This window comes from Pecten maximus, chromosome 1, assembly GCF_902652985.1.
Source record: "Pecten maximus chromosome 1, xPecMax1.1, whole genome shotgun sequence".
NCBI lineage: Eukaryota > Metazoa > Mollusca > Bivalvia > Pectinida > Pectinidae > Pecten > Pecten maximus.
In genome coordinates this window covers 24,543,629-24,566,086 of record NC_047015.1, presented here as the reverse complement: position 1 = coordinate 24,566,086, position 22,458 = coordinate 24,543,629, and the positions used below count along the sequence as shown (strand labels likewise).

At 41.3% G+C, this 22,458-nt stretch overlaps 1 protein-coding gene across 1 annotated transcript in view; it reads right to left on the bottom strand.

Moving 5' to 3' along the window:
• Positions 1 to 4,449: 4,449 nt before the first annotated feature.
• Positions 4,450 to 22,458, bottom strand: part of LOC117335711 (DNA-directed RNA polymerase III subunit RPC8-like) — a 29,947-nt gene continuing 11,938 nt past the window's right edge. Inside the window, exons 3-4 of the mRNA XM_033895915.1 lie at positions 17,193 to 17,304; positions 4,450 to 5,320 (exon numbers count right to left, since the gene is read on the bottom strand). Of these exons, the coding sequence (XP_033751806.1) occupies positions 5,267 to 5,320; positions 17,193 to 17,304 (166 nt within the window). The 3' untranslated portion in view covers positions 4,450 to 5,266. The remainder of the gene's footprint in view (positions 5,321 to 17,192; positions 17,305 to 22,458) is intronic.

Genomic DNA, 22,458 nt, shown 5'->3' with positions numbered 1-22,458 from the left:
TTTCGGCATTATATCGACCGATTGCAGAGCAATGGCTGTCGACTGATATTGATCTTTACTGTAGTGTACTAGAAACGTCTTCCCCATATCTTGATACCCGAATGTAAACTACCGAATAATGGAGAAAGCTGTTGTTGTGACAGAGATGGCAGCAAACTCCCCTAACACGACAGACAGCGTTACAGCCAAATCACAAGGTTAGGCACACCATGGAAACACTGACTAGATTCGACATGTTTTGGTTAAACCGTTTCTCAAATGCATGAGCCAATAAAAAAAACTACAGTGCAAGTGGCTACAAAAGTGCCTGGTTTTATCAAGAGAGAAAAAGATGAGAATGCTTCGAAACCCAACGCACACACGAAAATAAATAAATAATTTAATCATTCAAACATGATGTGACTGGAATGACAAACATATCCAGAGTATACGTGACATTATCAGATACATAGAATTATTCAAATATTACATTTTTGTAGACATGTTGCATTCGCGTTCATGTCACATTATCAGATATATTACCAAGGTTATGTTCACGCTGACACGTGAAACAAGTCACACTAATTTGTCGTGTGATGATTAATACAAAATTACCTAAAGTATACATTATCGCGTACACTTTACATTATCATATACACTTCACATTATCGCGTACACTTTACATTATCTTTACATTATCGCGTACATTTTACATTATCGCGTGCATTTTACATTATCGGGTATACATTAATTATCATGTTCACTTTACACTATCGGGTATACATAACAATATCGGTTACACGTTACAATATCGGATACACATTACATTATCGGGTACAAATTACATTATCAGGATTACATTATCTTAAATATCCACATTATCGTGTACACGTTGCATTAAAATATACACATTACCTCAATTATCAACATAATCTGGTACAAACTACATTACTGAGTACCCATTACATTATAAGATAAACATTAAATTATCAGGTTTACATACCTCAAGTATCAACATTATTGAATATGCCTTACATTATTGGGTATGCCTTATATTATTGGGTATGCGTTATATTATTGGGTATGCGTTATATTATTGGGTATACGGTACAGAATCGGGTATACATTTCCTCTAGTATCATCATTCTCTGGTATACGTTACAGTATCGAGTATACATTACATTATCAGATATACATTACATTATCGAGTATACATTACATTATCGAGTATTTATTCATTATCAGATACACATTACATTATCGAGTATACATTACATTGTCGGTTATACGTTACATTATCGAGTATACGTTACATTATCAGATATACATTACATTATCGAGTATACATTACATTATCGAGTATACGTTACATTGTCAGTTATACATTACATTATCGAGTATACGTTACATTGTCAGTTATACATTACATTATCGAGTATACGTTACATTGTCAGTTATACATTACATTATCGAGTATACGTTACATTGTCGGTTATACATTACATTATCGAGTATACCTTACACTTGAAAGGATTCGTTATCAATTATCATCAAAATGGCAATAGCATTTTATTTAATAGCAGAAACACATCGTGTCGCGTTAAATTTACAATCCATTTGTCATGCTTAGAAATTGTATAGTCAATACCAATCTAATTTTCGTCACACAATCAGATTGTCCTATGTGCCTGTCACTTTGCCATTATGTAAGTCACGCGACAAGACACGAATAGTCAGGATCATCGTAACACTCGCATGCAGTTGTAGGCGTATTTGATCGAACCGATATAATTCGTTTCCCGCAAATCGAATCGACCAACTTGAGGTGTGCTTATCGCCATTACACGGTTAGCTACAAGGACTCTTGGCCTGGAGACCGAGCAGCTCGTAGGGTTTCGTTTATAATATTTATATATACACAGTCTACTCCCAAAAGTATCGAATCAATTACGGTGATCGTGTTCGGCTACTCCTTCTGAAAGTATAGTTATTATTATTTCATAAAATCAATAAAGACGGCGATGATGTAAACCAGATGGACGATGGCGACTTTGGCTAACTGTAACAACAATTTCAAAGATATAAGTATTTCCCAGAGACCAAAATTACACAAACAAGACCATAACGTTTTGTACATTATACTACCTACCTACCCGTAAAACAATTGGAATATATCGACTCGCCACGAGATAGACCACAAGGCAGACACGTGGACCAGCATTACAGACCGAAGCCACGCAATGTCACGACAGAAACGGAGGAGGCGAGCAAGCCTTCGGATCGGCAGATCGTCAAACGGAGGAGATGAGCAATCCTTCGGATCGGCAGATCGTCAAACGGAGGAGATGAGCAATCCTTCGGATCAACAGATCGTCAAACGGAGGAGATGAGCAAGCCTTCGGATCGGCAGATCGTCAAACGGAGGAGTTGAGCAGTCCTTCGGATCAGCAGATCGTTATTTATAGTTTCAACTTTTATCTTATCTACATCACAAATAAGTTCCAAAGTGTCCATTCGAGTCGCACCAATATGTTGTCCTGATAGAAAAGAACCATCAATGACCGCCCATCGCCGGCTCGCAATCATTAAACCAGATACCCGATTAAACGTGTTGGAGGCAGCGATGGTTCCGTGGTCGTAACTGTTTCTATTTTTTTCTAGGTGGACAAATAAATTGTGAAGGAAAGCTATTTTCATGATACGGACGACATCTTGTGTTTTAAATACATCTTTCTGAAAAGGGACAATATTGCTCAGTGCTCACTCATTTCTTCTGACGCCACCTCCGATAACTCAAAATACCACGGCACATTATCAATACTACACTTGTTAGCCAAATGATTTGGTTGAAATTGACACGGCGGAGCTGAAAACCAGTGAATAAGAGGTCCCAATCATGTCAAATTTGTACCTCGAAACAATATTCATCTGACGTTTGAGGTGACGTGATGTAGTTGTCCGTGATTTAACAGTATTGTATACACACTGCTACATGTTGTCTTTAAGTAAAAGAAGTCCGCTTTTAATGGTATAAAGACTGAAATAGACTGGTTATACACAACCATTAATCGTTATTTGTATTGATCTCGACGGTTTGGCTAAAACGACTTCTAACTTTTATATCGAGGTACAAATTATTTTGAGTTGTTCTCCGTCAAGATAAATGCTGGTCGCCACGATAATATCTTAAAATGATTGACGTGATACCAGAGACCTAAGTGTTTCGTCTAGCCTGGTAATTCGGTCGCTATCTCATATTTCTAAAAAATGTATTTACCCAAAGAACTATAATAAGACCCGTTTGGCATCTCGCTACAAATTTACCAACTTAGATTATTTTGGTTTTGCTCTGAAAGTGGCACATCACTTTCAGAACCGTTGTCCCCGATTCCCAAGGAAAACATTACTTTGTCTGAATTTGACGGGTCGTTGATAAAGCAGAAAACGCCACCAGGAACATCACTGTCTCAGTATTCTTTAATTTTTCTAATGTAAATCTGCATCATATTAATATTTTGCCCTCATTTAACCGATTTTGAGCGAGGACTACGGTCTGGTTTACAGTTTACTTTACACTAGGTTCACTGATCAACGCAGTATATATCCCTTCAATAGTCCAGTAACAGTTTCTTCGATCAGAACAATCCCTTCATTTTAGCACACTGCTGGCCTCTTCGGAATATCTGACGTTGGACAGACAAGATCAGGCAAAATCTCGCTCCCAAAAACTTGATACGGATGGTATTGATAACAGATATAATTCTAGTTCCGGACGAAAGTCTCGGCACACAACTTTAACAAATATCCCTAAGTTATACAAGGTATGGGGTCACCTGGGCAACGTCAAGATGTAAAGTATGGGGTCACTTGGGCAATGTCAGGATGTTAAGTATGGGGTCACCTGGCCAATGTCAACATGAAAGGTAGTGGATCAGCAGGCCAATGATAGGATGTAAGACATTGGGTCAGCAGGCCAATGTTAGGATGTAAAGTATGGGGTCCCCTTCATTTTAACAAACTGAGTAGCCCTTTCTCATGTTACTGGCCTAATATCATTACCTTGGGCCTCTTGGTTATTGAGATTTCGTTTGAACGTTTTAGCCTATTTGACCCCTGTGACCCTGAATGTGGGTCAAGGTCATTCTTTTTTTTTTTATAATAAACTTCGTAGCCCTTCAACCCAGCATGCTATAGACCATTTATGAACTCCCTTTGCCTCTTGGTTATTGAGGAGAAGATGTCTAAAAATTTAAGAATATTTGATACCTGGGACCTTGAATGGGTCAAGGTCATTCAATTGAACAAACTTAGTAGCTTTTCACCAAAGCATACCAATGGAACAATATCAGGTCTGTGCCTAATGGTTATTGAGAAGAAGTTGTTTAAAGAAAAAAGTTGACATGGACGGATGGATAGATGGACTGATGGAAGCTGCACCATGGCATAAGCAAAAAGTAATCAAATCAGTAGAGTTGAAATAGTTTTATTTTCAAAATCAACATGCAAATGTAAACTTACATTCAACTTGCAAAACCTTTCACATGTATGACACAATCACACACATTGGCAACATATCATTCAATGAAACAGGTCATTGAAATGAATTTTAAACAAGGCCACAGCCATCTGAGTATCAGACTATACATGTTTGTGTTGTTTCAACCAGTAGCAATTATCATGCAAACACAGCAAGATCTCTCTAGTCATACACATATACTAACTGTCTTGTTGTTCAAAACATGGCTAACACATTAATCTTCAACTGATCTATACAACATCTAGTATAGAGTCAAGGTTGCATAGAAACGTAAAATTGTTTATGGATGGATAATGTGTGACAATAGACAAAAGGTGATCGCAATAGGTCATTTGCGAGTTTGTATCAAGTGGTTAAATCCAAACTAGAAGATTGGATATTGCAGATCATACATCAACAATAGACAATATCTACCTCTATAACAGTAGACAATATCTTGCTCTAATGATTCATCTTTTCTTCCCTGTAGCTTTTATATCTCTCAAATTCAGGAGCCATCTGATCCTGTTGCTACTAAATAGAAGTTCTGGTACTCCTTTTATCCATGGTGAGGAGACTCTATGTGGCCTCTATGTTTTGGTTCCACATTTCCAGTACTCTCTACCTAGTTTCCTGGATTTCCCCTCAACTATGTTCACTATTCCCCGCCTGTATTTCCTCCATCCATGTTACATAGCTGGAGTTTCTGGTGCTCCACATTTTCACAACTTTCCTCCTATCCGGTTTCCTGTTACATTTCTGTGCGAGCCTCTACCCTGTGTTCCACCATGACAGCAGGCCTAAGCCAGGCTCACTGATGGTTCCCTGTGAATAAACTGATTCTATTAATACATCCCCAAAGGAATTCAATATTTTCATGTATAGATTTCAAATTGTATGATTTGAAAATATTTCATGTCTTAACAACAGTAAAAAGAGAATAAACATTGTAATACTGGCTGAGTTTAGTTCGAAACATAAATTGCCTGCAAATCTAGAACTATATACTGGTATACCATATAAGCAAACTAATGACTGGAAAATAATGGTGTTTTTTGTTAGAGTTCCCTCACGACAGTAAATATGCCTGTGTGATTCCAACAGGCAGATTGTCAATTGTTTCAAGCTAGTATCTCTACATTTCCATCACTGGGTTAATGCTGGTTTTTATGTCCGACCCCTATCATTACTTGGCCGTAGTAATTGTATTTTGGGAAGGTAAACAGATTAGCCAGGACCATATCTTGCCTGATGGACAAGCTGCCATGTCCTACTGCCTATATTGGCTACATTATCCTGTTCTACATGAAATAAAACCAGCAATTTGTCAGGTTGTACAAATCAATAGTCAGATAAATTGAAAAGTAACCTTCAGAAAGGAGAGGTAAATTCACAGAAATTGTGAAAACATGCTTGTAGGATTTACTGTCTCGAGTTAGAGTAAGTGAAACACTTGCATGTAAAGTATCTGTTAAGTCTGTCGTAACATTTCCCAAATCTTTATAAACGTGTAAACAGTTCTGTAACTCAGGATAAAAATCACTGTTTCCAAGGTGATGCCAATCTGCAGCAGCTTCGATTTGTGAATTGACCAAGAAGTAATTTCCACTAATTTGAGATTGGCTATATCAAATTATCTAAAGCATCATGCCAGAGATAGCAGGTTGATGACAGTTACACATGTCTTATATATAACTGACTTCAGTCAAGAATGAACTTTTTTCCAAATGAAAATACCAAAAAAATATACCTAGAAGTGTTCTTTTCCTATATAAAGTATAGTAAACTTCATCCCCTCCCCAGGGGTGAACATAAAGGCCAAGTGATAATCACAAAATATAATTTCTAGAAAGCACCTTAAAACCCTTCTATCTATGAAAAAGTATTTGATTCTACCATACCTAGGTATTTATTAGAAAATTTGTGAGAGTCAACTTGATCCATATGCACCATTGGCCCCACCCATCAGCCCCTGGGGGTGTTAGTCAGGGCTAATGTGTATAAGTGTGGCATTTGAACAAATGATTTCCCTATATAAACTATAGTAAAGTTTACCTCCTCCTCAGGGGGACACATGAGATCCCAGAATCATGAAATTCATAATGTTGGTAAAGGTTAAGTACCTTGAGACCCTTCCATCTAGGAAAAGTATGTGATCCTACCATAATAATATGTGAAAACACATATTTTACACAAAATAATTGGTCTGCTAGAAAATTTACTTTCCTTTTTGTCCCTTTACGGACTGAAGTTCACTGGCAAAACACAGTAACACTAATGTAATGTGAATTTTCTTTATTTTACAACAATTGCAAATTAACTTAAGTATATCAACTAATAATGATAACTCTTGTTGGGGTGGATGGAAGCATGCAAGGGGTCTTAATGTGGGAGGAAACTGATCTACCTGGCCAAATCTCGCATGGTCTGGCAGGTGATCCAATATCTTTTAATGTCCAAACGAGGAATCAAACCCTGACTGCCTAAGTGAAAGGTAAGTGTGTTGCTACCCTTTTGGTTTAGACTGGTTTAATGTTGTTCAACATACTATCAACAGCTAAGGTTATGTAAGGATAGCCTCCCCTGTGTGGTAAGGATAGCCTCCCCTGTGTAGTAAGGACAGCCTCCCCTGTGTGGTAAGGACAGCCTCCCCTGTGTAGTAAGGACAGCCTCCCCTGTGTAGTAAAGACAGCCTCCCCTGTGTGTTAAGGACAGCATCCCCTGTGTGGTAAGGAGAGCTTCCCCTGTGTGGTAAGGACAGCCTCCCCTGTGTAGTAAGGACAGCCTCCCCTGTGTGGTAAAGACAGCCTCCCCTGTGCGTTAAGGACAGCATCCCCTGTGTGGTAAGGAGAGCTTCCCCTGTGTGGTAAGGACAGCCTCCCCTGTGTGGTAAAGACAACTTCCCCTGTGTGGTAAGGACAGCCTTCCCTGTGTGTTAAGGACAGCCTCCCCTGTGTGTTAAGGACAGCCTCCCCTGTGTGGTAAGGACAGCCTCTCCTGTGGGGTAAGGACAGCCTCCCCTGTGTGGTAAGGACAGCATCCCCTGTGTGGTAAGGACAGCCTCTCCTGTGTGGTAAGGACAGCCTCCCCTGTGTGGTAAAGACAACTTCCCCTGTGTGGTAAGGACAGCCTTCCCTGTGTGGTAAGGACAGCATCCCCTGTGTGGTAAGGACAGCCTTCCCTGTGTGGTAAGGACAGCATCCCGTGTGTGGTATGGACAGTCTCCCCTGTGTGGTAAGGACGGCATCACTTGTGTGGTAAGGACAGCCTCTCCTGTGTGGTAAGGACAGCCTTCCCTGTGTGGTAAGGACAGCATCCCGTGTGTGGTATGGACAGTCTCCCCTGTGTGGTAAGGACGGCATCACTTGTGTGGTAAGGACAGCCTCTCCTGTGTGGCAAGGACAGCATCCCATGTGTGGTAAGGACAGCCTTCCCTGTGTGGTAAGGACAGCAACCTTTGTGTGGTATGGACCGCCTCCCCTGTGTGGTAAGGTCAGCCTCCCCTGTGTGGTAAAGACAGCCTTCCCTGTGTGGTAAGGACAGCATCCCCTGTGTGGTAAGGAGAGCCTCCCCTGTGTGTGGTAAGGACAGCATCCCCTGTGTGGTAAGGAGAGCCTCTCCTGTGTGGTAAGGACAGCCTCCCCTGTGTGGTAAGGACAGCCTCTCCTGTGTGGTAAAGACAGCTTCCCCTGTGTGGTACGGACAGCATCACCTGTGTGGTAAGGACAGCCTCCCCTGTGTGTAGTAAGGACAGCATCACCTGTGTGGTATGGACAGTATCCCCTGTGTGGTATGGACAGTCTCCCCTGTGTGGTAAGGACAGCATCACTTGTGTGTTAAGGACAGCCTCCCCTGTGTGGTAAGGACAGCCTCCCCTGTGTGGTAAGGACAGCCTCCCCTGTGTGGTAAGGACAGCCTTCCCTGTGTGGTAAGGACAGCCTTCCCTGTGTGGTAAGGACAGCCTTCCCTGTGTGGTAAAGACAGCCTCCCCTGTGTGGTAAGGACAGTCTCCCCTGTGTGGTAAGGACAGCATCCCCTGTGTGGTAAGGACAGCATCCCCTGTTTGGTAAGGACAGCATCCCCTGTGTGGTAAGGACAACATATCCTGTGTGGTAAGGACAGTCTTCCCTGTGTGGTAAGGACAGCAACCCCTGTGTGGTATGGACCGCCTCCCCTGTGTGGTAAGGACAGTCTCCCGTGTGTGGTAAGGACAGCATCACTTGTGTGGTATGGACAGTATCCCCTGTGTGGTATGGACAGTCTCCCCTGTGTGGTAAGGACAGCAACCCCTGTGTGGTAAGGACAGCCTTCCCTGTGTGGTAAGGACAGCATCCCCTGTGTGTTAAGGACAGTCTCCCCTGGTGTGGTAAGGACAGCCTTCCCTGTGTGGTAAGGAAAGCCTCCCCTGTGTAGTAAGGACAGCCTCCCCTGTGTGGTAAGGAAAGCCTCCCCTGTGTGGTAAGGAAAGCCTCCCCTGTGTAGTAAGGACAGTCTCCCCTGTGTGGTAAGGAAAGCCTCCCCTGTGTAGTAAGGACAGCCTTCCCTGTGTGGTAAGGAAAGCCTCCCCTGTGTAGTAAGGACAGTCTCCCCTGTGTGGTAAGGACAGTCTCCCCTGTGTGGTAAGGACAGCCTTCCCTGTGTAGTAAGGACAGCCTTCCCTGTGTGGTAAGGACAGCCTTCCCTGTGTGGTAAGGATAGCCTCCCCTGTGTAGTAAGGACAGCCTCCCCTATGTAGTAAGGACAACCTCCCCTGTGTAGTAAGGACAGCCTCCCCTGTGTGGTAAGGACAGCCTTCCCTGTGTGGGTATGGTTTGGTTTGTATTGTTTAACATACTATCAAGAGCTAAGTTTATCAAAAGGTTGGCTCCCCTGTGTGCAGAATGTATATGTGTTTGGGAGGGTGCAGTATATTCATGTTTATCTCCTTGTGATACTGTGGAGCTGATGTCAACTTTATAGTGCAACCTTACTGAACCACACTGCTGAAGAAACCCAGCAGGTCACCCACCCAAGGAAACCAGTTTTCCCAATCCCAAAAATGCTGAGTGCTAAGCAGGATTAGCAACTACCAACTTATAGACTCTGGTATATCTCGGCCAGGGGGCTGAACCCAAAGCCTTCCTCACAGGGGTGAACGCTCAACTAAATGAGATATTATTAAGAAGAAAGTTGTTGAGAATGAAGAGAAAAGATCCCAAATTAATCTCCTCTTAACATCATGCAAAATGGGCAGCAGGTACAATTCTTACGCCTAACCTGTAGGTTAAGTGTTGCCACTTGACCGCTTGGACACCCATAGTGATAGCTATACCATTAAATATGAATAATATGTACCATTATATCTCAAACAAGAATGTGCTTCATAATCAGCACAATCCTGACAAATTAGCAGCTGTAGCAGAACAACCTGTTACACTGCAATACACTATCGTAATTGTTATTGAGGGAAAACAATCAAACTAACGATGCTGTAACCAGGCCTCTGTTGAACTGCCAGAGTACCTGTCTCCCCCTTAACAAAGCCGGATACAAAGCTACCACACACCCACTCTTTTTCCCAGCAGCTAGAAATAGCTAAGAACAATAATAGCGGTCTTTGTGTGGACAATAACAGCCGGATGTGAGCGGATCAGCTGAAGCTGCAAAAGCCGGCAGTGACTTCACATATCAATTTATTCCTAAGAAACAGGACGTGCCTTTGAATGTAAATCTACAGTAACCATACATTATCCTCCTGCCACCGGAATCTCTATACGATGTTAACATGACAAAATCTCTGAGCTGGTAGGCAGCTCTGGTCAAGTAGTTAACCTTTCACCTTTGACAAATATGGCTGTACGTGTATACCTTAAAACATTGTTAGTCTAATGACTATAAACTTCTTATTATTAGTAAACTCTTGGTGGACCATTGTGGCCCCATTGTTCCACATAACAATGGTAAACCTGCTCCTCCTTGGATGTTCCAATTGTCACACTTGCTGTTTAGCCTGATGAGTGTAGCCCCATTGTCAATCCTTCTAACTCCTGTAGGATAACAACAAAGGCCTACTGGGACTGGGACCAATATGTCAGACCTTTGCTCTAAAGGGTTCACTGTGGCCCTTATTTGGCAAATGTGACTGCTCAAAATAAACTTGTTGGGTAGACTGTAACCCTATGACACCCATTAAAATATGTCCATAATATATCCAGACCTTCCAACATGTTAGTGATTATTGAAATCTCGGGATAGGTAGGGTGGGTCCTAAACACTTTATGTGTTATGGAAGATGATGTGCTGTAAGAATGACATAACGACACTTAATGATCCTGGGTTTCAGAAATAACACTAGAGGCTATGTTATGAAGTCCTAAACCTAATGCCTCCTTTTTATCATTTTCACTACTGAAATTATCTAATGTTAGCTTTCAAGATGACAGACATGGTTATCACTAGTTAAGCTCAGTAATGGAGCTAGACAGACATGGTTATCACAAGTTAAGCTCAGTAATGGAGCGAGACAGACATGGTTATCACTAGTTAAGCTCAGTAATGGAGCGAGACAGACATGGTTATCACTAGTTAAGCTCAGTAATGGAGCGAGACAGACATGGTTATCACTAGTTAAGCTCAGTAATGGAGCGAGACAGACATGGTTATCACTAGTTAAGCTCAGTAATGGAGCGAGACAGACATGGTTATCACTAGTTAAGCTCAGTAATGGAGCGAGACAGACATGGTTATCACTAGTAAAACTCAGTCATGGTGTGATGCCTTTGACAAGGCCTACAGTAGAGAGACAGCTACATGCTGTAGGTTACATTGACTGTGGGCATCATTGCATCACAAGTCTTACCCATGAACAGGTTCAGCTCAATTTGTATACATATATTCCAGAGGAATGTGATAAGTTAATCAGATCTATATATGACATAGCATGAGAAGCATTCATCATGTTCACAATTTCTGTTTCATTTAATTTTGAGGGACTCAGTTATTCAACAAATCAGATATGCAGCTTTTACTATTGTAATTAATTTACAGGAACTAAACAGACAATGCAAGGGATGCTATTGTTTAATATAGGAACATATATAAAGGAAAGTATCGTTTGACATAGATAACAGGGGAGGTATTGCTTGACCTTGACATAGACAAGAGGCCCAGGGGCCTAAACGGTCATCTGACTCTAAATTAAAACCCTTATATTATTGTAGTATGCATTCTCTGTAGCAAGTATATAGTGGCACTGTTAGCCATGGTGGCCATCTTGGATTTCTGACCGACCCAATAAATAACAACACTTGGTCTGGACCATCTAAGGATAATTTCTGGTAAGTTAGAGCTGAATCCCACCGGTGGAATTTGAGAAGAAGTTTGAAATAGGTGTTGTTCAGGAAAACCATGATTGCGCAATCATGTTACAAAATGGCCGCCATTGTTGCTATGTCAAAGGTTTTACGAGGCTGTTGGCCCTCCTTTCTTAACATCCTCACCAATTTCCAGCTCAATGGCACCAGTGGAACTGGAGAAGAAGTTTAAAATGTGTTTTTTAAGATGGCGGATATGGCGGCCATCTTGGATTTCAGACCAATCTAAAAAATAACAACACTTGGTCGGGATCATCACAGGCAAGTTTCAGCCCAACAGCACTGGTGGAACTTGAGAAGAAGTTTAAGATGTGTTTTTGAAGATGGTGGTTATGGTGGCCATCTTGGATTTCGGACCGACCCCAAAAATAACAACACTTGTTTGGGATAAAATCAGGATCATTTCAGGCAAGTTTCAGCTCAATAGCACTGGTGGAACTTGAGAAGTTTCAAACGTATTTTTCAAGATGGCGGCTATGGCGGCCATCTTGGATTTCGGACCGACCAGGAAAATAACAACACTTGGTCGGGATCATATCAGGATCGTTTCAGGCAAGTTTCAGCTCAATAGCACTGGTGGAACTTGAGAAGTTTAAAATGTGTTTTTCAAGATGGCGGCTATGGCCGCCATCTTGGATTACGGACCGACCCCAAAAATAACTACACTTGGTTGGGATCATATCAGGATCATTTCAGGCAAGTTTCAGCTCAATAGCACTGGTGAAACTTGAGAAGAAGTTTTAAATGTGTTTTTCAAGATGGCGGCTATGGCGGCCATCTTGGATTTCGGACCGATCCGAAAAGTAACAACACTTGGTCGGGATCATATCAGGATCATTTCAGGCAAATTTCAGCTCAATAGCACTGGTGGAACTTGAGAAGAAGTTTAAAATGTGTTTTTCAAGATGGCGGCTATGGCGGCCATCTTGGATTACGGACCGACCCCAAAAATAACTACACTTAGTCGGGATCATATCAGGATCATTTCAGGCAAGTTTCAGCTCAATAGCACTGGTGAAACTTGAGAAGAAGTTTACAATTTGTTTTTCAAGATGGCGGCTATGGCGGCCATCTTGGATTTCGGACCGACCCGAAAAATAACAACACTTGGTCGCGATCGTATCAGGATCATTTCAGGCAAGTTTCAGCTCAATAGCACTGGTGGAACTTTAGAAGAAGTTTAAAATGTGTTTTTCAAGATGGCGGCTATGGCGGCCATCTTGGATTTCGGACCGATCCGAAAAGTAACAACACTTGGTCGGGATCATATCAGGATCATTTCAGGCAAATTTCAGCTCAATAGCACTGGTGGAACTTGAGAAGAAGTTTAAAATGTGTTTTTCAAGATGGCGGCTATGGCGGCCATCTTGGATTACGGACCGACCCCAAAAATAACTACACTTAGTCGGGATCATATCAGGATCATTTCAGGCAAGTTTCAGCTCAATAGCACTGGTGAAACTTGAGAAGAAGTTTACAATTTGTTTTTCAAGATGGCGGCTATGGCGGCCATCTTGGATTTCGGACCGACCCGAAAAATAACAACACTTGGTCGCGATCGTATCAGGATCATTTCAGGCAAGTTTCAGCTCAATAGCACTGGTGGAACTTTAGAAGAAGTTTAAAATGTGTTTTTCAAGATGGCGGCTATGGCGGCCATCTTGGATTTCGGACCGACCCGAAAAATAACAACACTTGGTCGGGATCATCTCATGATCATTTCTGGCAAGTTTCAGCCCAACAGCACTGGTGGAACTTGAGAAGAAGTTTAAAATGTGTTTTTCAAGATGGCGGCTATGGCGGCCATCTTGGATTTCAGACCAATCCAATAAATAACAACACTTGGTCGGGATCATCTCAGGATCATTTCTGGCAAGTTTCAGCCCAACAGCACTGGTGGAACTTGAGAAGAAGTTTAAAATGTGTTTTCAAAATGGCGGCTATGGCGGCCATCTTGGATTTTGGACTGACCCGAAAAATAACAACACTTGGTCAGGACCATCTCAGGATCATTTCAGGCAAGTTTCAGCTTAATCCCACTGGTGGAACTTGAGAAGAAGATTGAAATGTGCACGGCGTACGGCGGACGGCGCACAACGACGGACGAAGCATGATGACTATAGGTCATCCTGACCCTTCGGGTCAGATGACCTAATAACAGGGGAGGTATTGTTTTACCTTGACATAGATAATCGGGAAGGTATTGTTTGACATATATAACAGGGGAGGTATTGTTTGACCTTGACATATATAATAGGGGAAGTATTGTTTGACCTTGACAGATAACATGGGAGGTATTGTTTTACCTTGACATAGATAATCGGGAAGGTATTGTTTGACATAGATAACAGGGGAGGTATTGTTTGACCTTGACATATATAATAGGGGAAGTATTGTTTGACCTTGACATAGTTAACATGCATGGGAGGTATTGTTCGACCTTGACATAGATAACATGGGATGTATTGTTTGACCTTGACATAGATAACCGGGAAGGTATTCTTTGACATAGATAACAGGGGAAGTATTGTTTGACCTTGACATATAATAGGGGAAGTATAGTTTGACCTTGAAATAGATAACAGGGGAGGTATTTTTTGACCTAGACATAGACAAGAGGCCCAGAGGGCCTGTATCGCTCACCTGGATTTCATGAGATATGAAACAAGAATTATGATTAAGTATATTTGTCACTGGTATTGCTATGTCAATATATCATAGGCATTTTATATGGGTATGCAGGGTACGTGAGGATTTGATGTCAAAAAATGCATTAATCCATGAAATAAAATCAACTTTTGGCACAACCCCATAGGGATGCTACCACACAAATGTGAGTGATATCCATTGCTTAGTTTCAGAAAAGAAGTTGTTTAAACCAATTGACCCCTTTTGACCCCGCCTTCCGCACCCAGGGGGGAGTGGGGGTCAGTTTCTTCCTTTGTAAAATTTTGAATCCCTACCCAAAAGGATGCTACCAGGCAAATATGAGCGATATCCCTTGCTTAGTTTCAGAGAAGAAGTTGTTCATATCAATTCAGCCAAATTGACCCCTCTTGGCCCCGCCCCTCAGGACCCCGGGGGGTCAGCCTCACCATTTGTACTATTTTGAATGCCCACCCAATAGTGATGCTACCAGGCAAATATGAGCAATATCCATTTCTTGGTTTCAGGAAGAAGTCGCTAATATCAATATAGCCCAATTGACCACATTTGGCCCCGCCCCTCAGGCCCCCGGGGGGTCAGCTCCATCATTTGTACAATTTTTAATCCCCACCCCATAGTAATGCTACCAGGCAAATATGAGCGATATCCATTGCTTGGTTTCAGAGAAGAAGTCGTTTATATTAAGAGAGCCAAATTGACCCCTTTTGGCCCCGCCCCTCAGACCCCATGGGGGGGCAGCCTCACCATTTGTACAATTTTGAATCCACACTCCATAGGGATGCTACCAGGTAAATATGAGTGATATCCATTGCTTAGTTTCAGAGCAGAAGTCGTTTATATCAATTCTGTAAAACTGACCCCTTTTGGCCCCGCCCCTCAGACCCCAGGGGGTCAGCCCCGTCATTTGTAAATTTCAAATTCCTACCCCAAGGTGATGCTACCAGTAAAATATGAGAGATATCCATTGTTTGGTTCCAGAGAAGAAGTCAATTATATGAATATAGCCCGATTGACCACATTTGGCCCCGCCCCTCAGGCCCCTGGGGGGTCAGTCCCATCATTTGTACAATTTTAAATTCCAACCCCATAGTGATGCTACCAGGCAAATATGAGTGACATGCATTGCTCGGTTTCAGAGAAGAAGTCGTTTATATCAATATAGCCAAATTGACCACATTCGGCCCCACCCCTCAGGCCCCTGGGGGGTCAGCCCCATCATTTGTACAATTTTGAATCCCCACCCCATAATGATGCTACCAGGCAAATATGAGCGATAGCCATTGCTTGGTTTCAGAGAAGAAGTCGTTTATATCAATATAGCCAGATTGACCACATTTGGCCCAACCCCTCAGGCCCCTGGGGGGTCAGCCCCATCATTTGTACAATTTTGAATCCCCACCCCATAGTGATGCTACCAGGCAAATATGAGTGATAGCCATTGCTTGGTTTCAGAGAAGAAGTCGTTTATATCAATAGCGCAAAAATGACCCCTTTTGGCCCCGCCCCAGAGGCCCCCAGGGGGTCAGCCCCATCATTTGTACAATTCTGAGTCCCCTACCCATAGGGATGCTTCTGACCAAATTTGGTCAAATTCTGATGTGCGGTTATGAAGAAGAAGTCAATTGTTGATGGACGGACGGACGACGGACGACGGACGCAACGGTATGGCATAAGCTCACCTTGGTCCTTCGGACCAGGTGAGCTAATAACAGGGGAGGTATTGTTTGACCTTGACATATATAATAGGGAAAGTATTGTTTGACCTTGACATAGATAACATGCATGGGAGGTATTGTTCAACCTTGACATAGATAACATGGGATGTATTGTTTGACCTTGACATAGATAACCGGGAAGGTATTGTTGACCTTGACATATATAACAGGGGAGGTATTGTTTGACCTTGACATTGATAACAGGGGAGGTATTGTTTGACCTTGACATATATAATAGGGAAGGTATTGTTTGACCTTGACATAGATAACATTTGAGGTATTGTTTGACCTTGACATATATAATAGGGAAGGTATTGTTTGACCTTGACATTGATAATAGGGGAGGTATTGTTTGACCTTGACATATATAATAGGGAAGGTATCGTTTGACCTTGACATATATAATAGGGAAGGTATTGTTTGACCTTGACATAGATAACAGGCATGGGAGGTATTGTTTGACCTTGCCACCTATAACAACAAGTAAAGTAAAGCTTGACCTTGACATCACAAGGGTTCCGGTGATAGAGGCAATATTAATAGAATGTTCAAGTTTTAAACAAAGGAAGGCAAAGTTTGACTGAAAAGTAGATCTGAGTCTACAAGGCAACATAGCTGTTATATTGTTATTATATATAGAGTATATTGCATACATATGATTACAGTGTAACAGACCTGTCAATTTGGCTAAAATGGATACACTTCATTGGTCATTTGTCTGATGAAAGTGACAAGGGTGTAGTTACCAAAACGCCAAGCACAATATCTATCATTGGTTGTGTTATACCAAATAATACTCACATAGGGTATTGGGTAATTGATTTATAGAATATCATTTGTTTTTCAAAATGATACATAATATATAAACATTATCCCAATGGTAGATTAAATTTGACCTTAATGACATAACTGGGTTTTGATGAGAATCAAGTTTTTTAACTTTAAAAACATTGTAGAACTCACCACAATAGTATAGGGGGCTTTTTTCACTTCAGTATCCGCTATTTCCTCTCCTGCTGCATTTTCTGGACTTGATGGGGTTGTGTCCACAAATATCTCATCAGAAACACGAAACCTAAAACAGTGAAGTCTTTAAATAATAATTACATATAAAGTACACCAGTATAGGAATGTACAGAGTGATTGGTGGCACTGTGTCATTCCAGGAAGTATTCTAGATGGCAATTTGCCATGCTCCACTACAGTCTACTGTTATATTCTAACACTAGTTCATCTTCATTGCTGTGTTTTTCATTTTTTACCACTTGACATTTGACCCACATTTTAAACTTTTAAACAATTATATTGATCTAATACAGGTTTGAAATTGAAAAAATACAGGTTAAGAAATTACCTGTCCTACTGGTTAAGTTGGGTTGTACTAAATGACTTGTGTGTAGAGACTTAACAACATTTATGCAAATCCTAATAACTTAAGGATGCATGTAACCTTTATCACTGTTATAAAAATAATATTTGCAAAAGAATTCAGCACAAATAAATGTGTAAAACACACATTTGACAAACACTATAACTACAGAAGAATTGATATCACACTTGATGCCTATAAAAAAATGAGGTACACAATTTAATTGTGACACATAATGGTAAGCACGAATTGATGACAGCATTGATGACATTCTTCTAATGGTACACAGGAACTGGTGACATTGTTAGTGGTACACAATAAAACAAGAGGCCCATGGGGCCTGTATCGCTCACCTGGTTGTATTTGACCAAATGTCAAAATAATGTTCATGTTCAATTCCTTTTGTTTGTTAACCTCAAACAATGCTATATATGGTTATAGCGGTGGGATCCCAACTGCTTTAAAGAAATAATGAAGTCTAGACTCTCTGAGTTTACAACATGCATTTATAACTTTATGACTAGTAGTGATTTAAAGGAATTACCTCTATTTCCCATATGGGGCCCAACCCCTTTTGCCCCTCGGGGGTCAAAGTCACCATTTATGCAAAATCTGTTCCCCTTCCCCCAAGAATGTTTCTGACCAAATTGAGTTCAAATCCATTCATAACTTTATGACTAGTAGCGATTTAAAGGAATTACCTCTATTTCCCATATGGGGCCATGCCCCCCTTTGGCCCCTTGGGGGTCAGAGTCACCATTTATGCAAAATCTGTTCCCCTTCCCCAAATGATGTTTTTAACCAAATTGGGTTCAAATCCTTTCATAACTTTATGACTATTAGTGATTTAAAGATATATCCTCTGTTTCCCCATTAGGCCTCGCCCCTTTGGTCCTTTGGGAGTCAGAGTCATCATTTATGCAAAATCTGTTCCCCTTCACATAAGAATGTTTCTGACCAAATTGGGTTCAAATCCATTCATAACTTTATGACTAGTAGCGATTTGAAGGAATTACCTCTATTTCCCCATTAGGCCCCGCCCCTTTGGCCCTTTAGGGGTCAGAGTCACCATTTATGCAAAATCTGTTCCCCTTCCCCCAAGAATGTTTCTGACCAAATTGGATTCAAATCCATTCATAACTTTATGACTAGTAGTGATTTAAAGGAATAACCTCAATTTCCCCTATTCGGCCCCGCCCCTCAGGCCCCTTGGGGGTCAGAGTCACCATTTATGCAAAATCTGTTCCCTTTCCCTGAAGGATGTTTCTGACCAAATTGGGTTCAAATCCATTCATAACTTTATGACTAGTAGTAATTTTAAGGATTTGCCTCAATTTTCCCTATTGGGCCCTGCCCCTCAGGCCCCTTGGGGGTCAGAGTAACCATTTATGCCAAATTTGTTCCCCTTCCCCCAAGAATGTTTCTGACCAAATTGGGTTCAAATCCATTCATAACTTTATGACTAGTAGCGATTTGAAGAAATTACCTCTATTTCCCCATTAGGCCCCGCCCCTTTGGCCCCTTGGGGGTCAGAGTCACCATTTATGCAAAATCTGTTCCCCTTCCCCAAAGGATGTTTCTGACCAAATTGGGTTCAAATCCATTCATAACTTTATGACTAGTAGCGATTTGAAGGAATTACCCGCCCCTTTGGCCCCTTGGGGGTCAGAGTCACCATTTATGCAAAATCTGTTCCCCTTCACATAAGAATGTTTCTGACCAATTTGGGTTTAAATCCATTCATAACTTTATGACTAGTAGCGATTTAAAGGAATTACCTCAATTTCCCCTATTCGGCCCCGCCCCTCAGCCCCTTGGGGGTCAGAGTCACCATTTATGCAAAATCTGTTCCCCTTCCCCCAAGAATGTTTCTGACCAAATTGGGTTCAAATCCATTCATAACTTTATGACTAGTAGTGATTTAAAGGAATAACCTCAATTTCCCCTATTCGGCCCCGCCCCTCAGGCCCCTTGGGGGTCAGAGTCACCATTTATGCAAAATCTGTTCCCTTTCCCTGAAGGATGTTTCTGACCAAATTGGGTTCAAATCCATTCATAACTTTATGACTAGTAGTAATTTTAAGGATTTGCCTCAATTTTCCCTATTGGGCCCTGCCCCTCAGGCCCCTTGGGGGTCAGAGTAACCATTTATGCCAAATTTGTTCCCCTTCCCCCAAGAATGTTTCTGACCAAATTGGGTTCAAATCCATTCATAACTTTATGACTAGTAGCGATTTGAAGAAATTACCTCTATTTCCCCATTAGGCCCCGCCCCTTTGGCCCCTTGGGGGTCAGAGTCACCATTTATGCAAAATCTGTTCCCCTTCCCCAAAGGATGTTTCTGACCAAATTGGGTTCAAATCCATTCATAACTTTATGACTAGTAGCGATTTGAAGGAATTACCTCTATTTCCCCATTAGGCCCCGCCCCTTTGGCCCCTTGGGGGTCAGAGTCACCATTTATGCAAAATCTGTTCCCCTTCACATAAGAATGTTTCTGACCAATTTGGGTTTAAATCCATTCATAACTTTATGACTAGTAGCGATTTAAAGGAATTACCTCAATTTCCCCTATTCGGCCCCGCCCCTCAGGCCCCTTGGGGGTCAGAGTCACCATTTATGCAAAATCTGTTCCCCTTCCCCCAAGAATGTTTCTGACCAAATTGGGTTCAAATCCATTCATAACTTTATGACAAGTAGCGATTTTAAGAAATTGCCTCAATTTCCCCTATTGGGCCCCGCCCCTCAGGCCCCTTAGGGGTCAGAGTCACCATTTATGCAAAATCTGTTCCCCTTCCCCCAAGAATGTTTCTGACCAAATTGTGTTCAAATCCATTCATAACTTTATGACTAGTAGCGATTTGAAGAAATTACCTCTATTTCCCCATTAGGCCCCGCCCCTTTGGCCCCTTGGGGGTCAGAGTAACCATTTATGCAAAATCTGTTCCCCTTCCCCCAAGAATGTTTCTGACCAAATTGGGTTCAAATCCATTCATAACTTTATGACTAGTCGCGATTTGAAGAAATTACCTCTATTTCCCCATAAGGCCCCGCCCCTCAGGCCCCTTGGCGGTCAGAGTCACCATTTATGCAAAATCTGTTCCCCTTCCCCAAAGGATGTTTCTGACCAAATTGGGTTCAAATCCATTCATAACTTTATGACTAGTAGCGATTTAAAGGAATTGCCTCAATTTCCCCTATTGGGCCCCGCCCCTCAGGCCCCTTGGGGGTCAGAGTCACCATTTATGCAAAATCTGATCCCCTTCTGCCAAGGATGTTTCTGACCAAATTTGGTCAAAATCCAATAAGAACTTTTTGACTAGTAGCGATTTGAAGCAAATGTTGACGGACGCCGGACGACGGACGACAGACGACGGACGCCGCACCATGGCATAAGCTCACCGGACCTTCGGTCCAGGTGAGCTAAAAATCAGGAAAACTGAATGATCAGATGACAAAAATCAAATATATGTACTGATAGATCACCAGTAGAGTTAAAATAACCAACAACTAGATTTCAGTGTGAAATAAGTGTTCAAACAGCTCCTCAGGCTAAGATGGAATCTCTGTGTTAACATCTACAGCTTCAGCACCCAATACACAAAGCCTGTGCTATTCATCTTGTCAATGAACACTTCACTTTACTCAGTGATAATTGACCTCATCAGGTTCCAATCTAATAGCTGTATGTATCATTAGCCCAGGTCTCTTGGCAGTGGGTCAGTAGTGGAGAGGTAGACAGGAGGGTACACAGTCAGTTATAATCACAGTGAGATGTGGTAACTCAAACCATCAAAACTCACATTAAACCACTACTGGGCTACTTTGTAACGGCTGAAATGCATACAAAACTCGGTTAAGTACCAAAAGGTATGCAGAATTGGAATAGAAGTATTTCTCAAAATTCTCACAGCTGGGCAGAGTTTTTATTTTGAAAATGAATACTCACAACCTAAGTAAATCATACATGCACACTAAGTTAAGTTTTAAACAATTTTAATTTCTTTTGTCCTTTTCACTGTTTAAATCTTTTCTTCATTTACAACTGAGCCAAAGCAGTGTTTCATCCCTGGAATCAACCCTTAAGTTGAGCACACTTACATTTCATTCCTATGTTTTTACATGCAATCTCTTGTAGATTTCTGATTTTGAAAAACTTTTTGACAAAAAGTGAAAACAAACTTCAACAGTCAAAATTCAAAATGGCTGCCTGTTGGCCATTTTTTTACCGATCAATCGCTAGGGATGATAAGGAATCTATATATAAAATTTGAGAAAAATCCATGCAGTACTTTCAGACTTTCTGAGAAATAAAGGATAATAAATTTCAACCTGTCAAAATTCAAAATGGCAGCTTGTCGGCCATTTTGTTTCCAATCAGTCTCAAATTTTGCATGCAAAACTAGGGACCACCGAGAACACCAGATCAAATTTGAGAAAGATCCATACAGCACTTCATTAGAAATAGCAGTAAGAATGATTGTTTACAGATGGACAAAGGACCACAAACACAAGGTGATTTGGTTTATAGCCCACCATTATAAAATAGAGATAATTAAGTAGGAATATAAGTTATTGATGTAAATCACCAGATTAGCTTGTCAGTGTCAGCTATTTATAAACTGTGGGGCAGCTCATCAACATACTGGAGAATACAAATACAAGTTACAAATAGCAGTTTAAAACTACAGAGTAGAACAGATACATTAATAGAACACATATAACAGATAAATAAAGGACTAATATCTGTGTCTATAAAAACAGATTTGACTCAACCTTGCTGGTATAATATCAAGATGTGTGTAATGTAATAGGTATAAATATCCGGGAGAGGCCATATTACAGGTAATTTAGACAGAG